This window comes from Orycteropus afer, unplaced genomic scaffold (genome assembly GCF_000298275.1).
Source record: "Orycteropus afer afer isolate SDZICR_OR568_19922 unplaced genomic scaffold, OryAfe1.0 scaffold00036, whole genome shotgun sequence".
Lineage (NCBI taxonomy): Eukaryota > Metazoa > Chordata > Mammalia > Tubulidentata > Orycteropodidae > Orycteropus > Orycteropus afer.
The window spans coordinates 17419932-17423837 of NW_006921623.1; the positions used below are offsets into that span (position 1 = coordinate 17419932).

Here is a 3906-nt window from a genome sequence, read left to right on the forward strand (position 1 = left end):
GTCTCCTCACCTAATCCCTTCGGCTGATTGCTCTTCTCTCTGGCTTCCTGGCTTTTAATCCCCTTTCTCCTGCTCTTCCCGCTTGCAACTTTGGGCGTCCCTCAGTTGTCTCTCCTTACCTGTAACCCTGGGGCTGACTGCTCTTCTGTTCAGGTTCCTGGCTTTTATCCCCTTTCTCCTGCTCTTCCGGCCTGCTACTCTGGTCGGGCCCTGAGTTGCCTCTCCTCACCTAATCCCTTCAGCTGACTGCTCTTCTCTCTGGTTTCCTGGCTGCTCTTCCCGCTTGCTACTTTGGGCGTCCCTGAGTTGTCTCTCCTCACCTATAACCCTGGGGCTGACTGCTCTTCTGTCCAGGTTCCTCCTTTTATTCCCTTTCTCCTGCTCTTCTGGCCTGCTACTCTGGGCGGGTCTGAGTTGCCTCTCCTCACCTAATCCCTTCGGCTGATTGCTCTTCTCTCTGGCTTCCTGGCTTTTAATCCCCTTTCTCCTCTCTTCCCGCTTGCTACTTTGGGCGTCCCTGAGTTGTCTCTCCTCACCTGTAACCCTGGGGCTGAAGGTAAAGAAAAGGAAAGCAGAAGTCTTAGAGTATTTCAGGGAAAGAGAATCTAACAAAGAAAAACTGTAGGTTGAACAATAAGAAACTGCCAATATTTAACCAATTTTAAACTACAAAAAAAGCTATTTCAAGTGGTTCAACCTAATAAAGAAGAATTCAGTTTAATAACAAAAGTCAATGCTCAATTACCTTAATATCCATAGTAGGGACAATAACATCTTCTAAATTCTTCAGTTTAGTAATTGGCTGGTCTGCCGGAATATTTATGCCTTCTGCATTTAAAATAAAGAAAGTTTAGTGATATCTGCAAATTGAGGAGCAGCTTTCAAACTTATATAAACAGGAGTATTAACCAGATGCCAGAAGCCCCAACTTGTGTCTAATCTGTGGTTCAGGATCTGATTTAAAAATAAAGACCTAGGGCTTGGGACATTACATAGCTCAGGGTCAAAGCACAGCAATGGTTAACATAGTCTACAGATAAATTTGTTGGTTATCTGGCACCAGTAAGTAGACCAATTGAGCATCTTAAAGTAACTACTTAAGAGTTTGCACAGCAAATAAATAATGCAATCTTGTCATATAACCATTAATGTGACTACAGGATGTGACAAAACTTTTTGTTTCATTAGAGAAACACTATGTGATGTCCCAGTAAGAATTTAAACTTGAAAATATGATACTGAATAGAAAAAGGAATAAACTTTTAAGTATGGAAAGAGATAGCTCTAAATATACAAACATTTAGAGATTAGCCACATAACCAAATTATTACCCAGCAAAAAAACCCTACTGCCCCTGCGTCGATTCCAACTGATTGTGACCTTACAGGACAGAGCAGAACTGCCATCTTTCTCCCATGGAGCAGTCAGTGGGTTCGACCCCCAACCTTTTGGTTAGCAGCCCAACACTTTAACTGCAGTGTCACCAGAGTTCCTTACCAAATATTACAGAAGCTTGTGAATAGATGAACCAAGAAAAGTCATGAATTACATGTAAGGCATTCTAGCACATATAGACCCCAAAAAACCCACCGCCATCAAGTCGATTCCGACTCATAGTGACCCCTACTGAGTTTCCAAGGCAGTAAATCTTTATGGAAGTAGAGACTGCCCCATCTTCCTTTCACAGAGTGGCTGGTGGGTTTGAACCACCAATCTTCTCATTAGCAGTCAAATGCCTTAGGCATTGTACCACTAGCTCCTTAGCACATATAAAGGAAATGGTTACTAGGCCTTTTCATTTTTAAGTCCTAGGGCAAGTGAAAAACATTATTATTACTAAAAAAAAGAAAAAAACCCTATAAACTCTAAATTATTAAGTTATTTTAATAAGCTTGCCTCTATACAATTCTTTATAACAAGTATTTGTATCAGAAGATTACTAGGAAAAATCAAGTAATTCACTTAGTGTTCCTGACAGCTGCTGTAGAGTCAGCCCCCAACTTGTGGTGATCCCATGCATAACGCGAACGAACTGTTGTGACCCACAGGGCTTCCACTGGCTGATTTTTGGCAGTAGATCACCAGGCCTTTCTTCTTAGACTGTCTCAGTCTGGAAGCTCCACTGAAACTTGTTCAGCATCACAGCAACATGCCAATCTGCACTGATGGATGAAGGGTGGCTGTGCTTGAAGTACACTGGCCAGGAATCAGAACTATGTATCTCACATGGAAGTGAAAATTATACAACTGAATCACCAGTGTTCCTCATTTACTATATTTACCTATTACTGGTGTGCCAAAAGATATTAAATGAAAAACTGACCTGGAGGGGTTGAAGCATAAAAATTAAGTTGTTGGATCATGTGTGACCTGTAATCATCAGGACCTTCATATTTATAATCACAGCACTGTCTGTAATTTTAAACAGACTTAACACATTTCACTTTATAATGCATAGTCTCCTTATAGAGAATAACATAGCAAGAAAGCAACACTCATTTTTCCAAACACATACTTCTCTGAGTCTTCCACTGAGTAGCATCTAAGTTTGCTAACAGAATATAAGCATCACAAAGTGCCTCAACATTTCTGACCATCTGAGGTCTCCTACTTTTGATAGTACATATTATTTTGTTTGCAGCTTCAGTTCGATCCTATTAAAGGAAAAACAAAAACAGCAGCAAAAAAACATTACATGAGGAAACAAACAACACTTAAAACTAAACCAAAAAAAAAAAAAAAAAAACGTGGGTTAGAATCACCAACCTTCTGGTTAAAAGCCAAATGCTTAGGAACTATGTCACCAGAACTCCCACACTTAAACTTGTCAGTTATAATAAACAAGCAAACAAAAAACAGGATTTATACATGGATCTAAAGAATAGAAGAACTAGATATAATTCCTTAGCTACAAAAAAAAAAAAAAAAAAAAAATTTACCTTTTGCTCTGTATACTTTCACCCAAAACACAATATAAAGTTAAAAATAAACAACAATCAACTTATGAATGAAATACATCACAAGTATAGTAATCTTGAGAGTTGATTACTTAAATGCCTTAAATTTTCTTTTTCTTTGCCCATTGTTATAAGGAAAAAAAGTAAAATGCTACTGGTATTTCCTGTGCTTTGAGAAATACTCAGAAATCATGAACTAATTTTAGTTGGTATCATAACAAAGATTTTAAAACTAAATATCATCAGCAATACACATTCTTAGAGTTCCTAAGATTTAAAGAAAGGAATATTCTGGGAAAGAATGAATATCAAAATTCAAAAAGTTGTATTTAATCTGAATACCTCATCAAGTTGAGAGCTTTGTCTGGGTGCATTTTTTGTTATTCTACTCCTTCTTGCTGCCTCTGGTTTGGTCAGAAATTCATCTTTATTTGCATTTGCTAAGGCCAATATAATAAACAAAGTATGATGGGGGTGGTCCATTGAAATTCTAGAGATGAGCTGTTAGAAAATTAAGAACTATCAAGTTTTTTGCAATCAAACAAAAAATAGAAAATACATCACAGAATGGAAACATAATTTTTTCATTTTGCTTAACATTAAAATGTGCTACTACATATTCCCATGGGTGAGGTGTGTGTACCTCTGTGAGAAATACAGAGACACACATGAGCAGTAAGACAAAGAGAAATGGAGTACCATATGTAGAAAGAGACAAGACAAAAAGAAATCTCATTCTTGCCCTTAAACAGCATAACATAACTAAAATTTTTTAATATTTCCAGTTCTTAGAGTGGAAAGGTAGTGTATACTATACATGTTGTTGTTATGTGCCATCGAGTCGGACCCGACTCATAGCGACCCCTCCTCGGGTTTCCGAGGCAGTATCTCTACGGAAATAGATTGCCCCATCTTCCTTCCGAGGAGTGGCTGGTGGGTTTGAACTGCC

General features: G+C 38.2%; 1 protein-coding gene across 1 annotated transcript in view; it reads right to left on the minus strand.

Annotated features, from left to right (window-relative positions):
- ATM (ATM serine/threonine kinase) overlaps window positions 1-3906 on the minus strand; it is a 197133-nt gene that overhangs the window by 24860 nt on the left and 168367 nt on the right. Inside the window, exons 51-53 of the mRNA XM_007936616.1 lie at window positions 3300-3458; window positions 2516-2654; window positions 738-828 (exon numbers count right to left, since the gene is read on the minus strand). Of these exons, the coding sequence (XP_007934807.1) occupies window positions 738-828; window positions 2516-2654; window positions 3300-3458 (389 nt within the window). The remainder of the gene's footprint in view (window positions 1-737; window positions 829-2515; window positions 2655-3299; window positions 3459-3906) is intronic.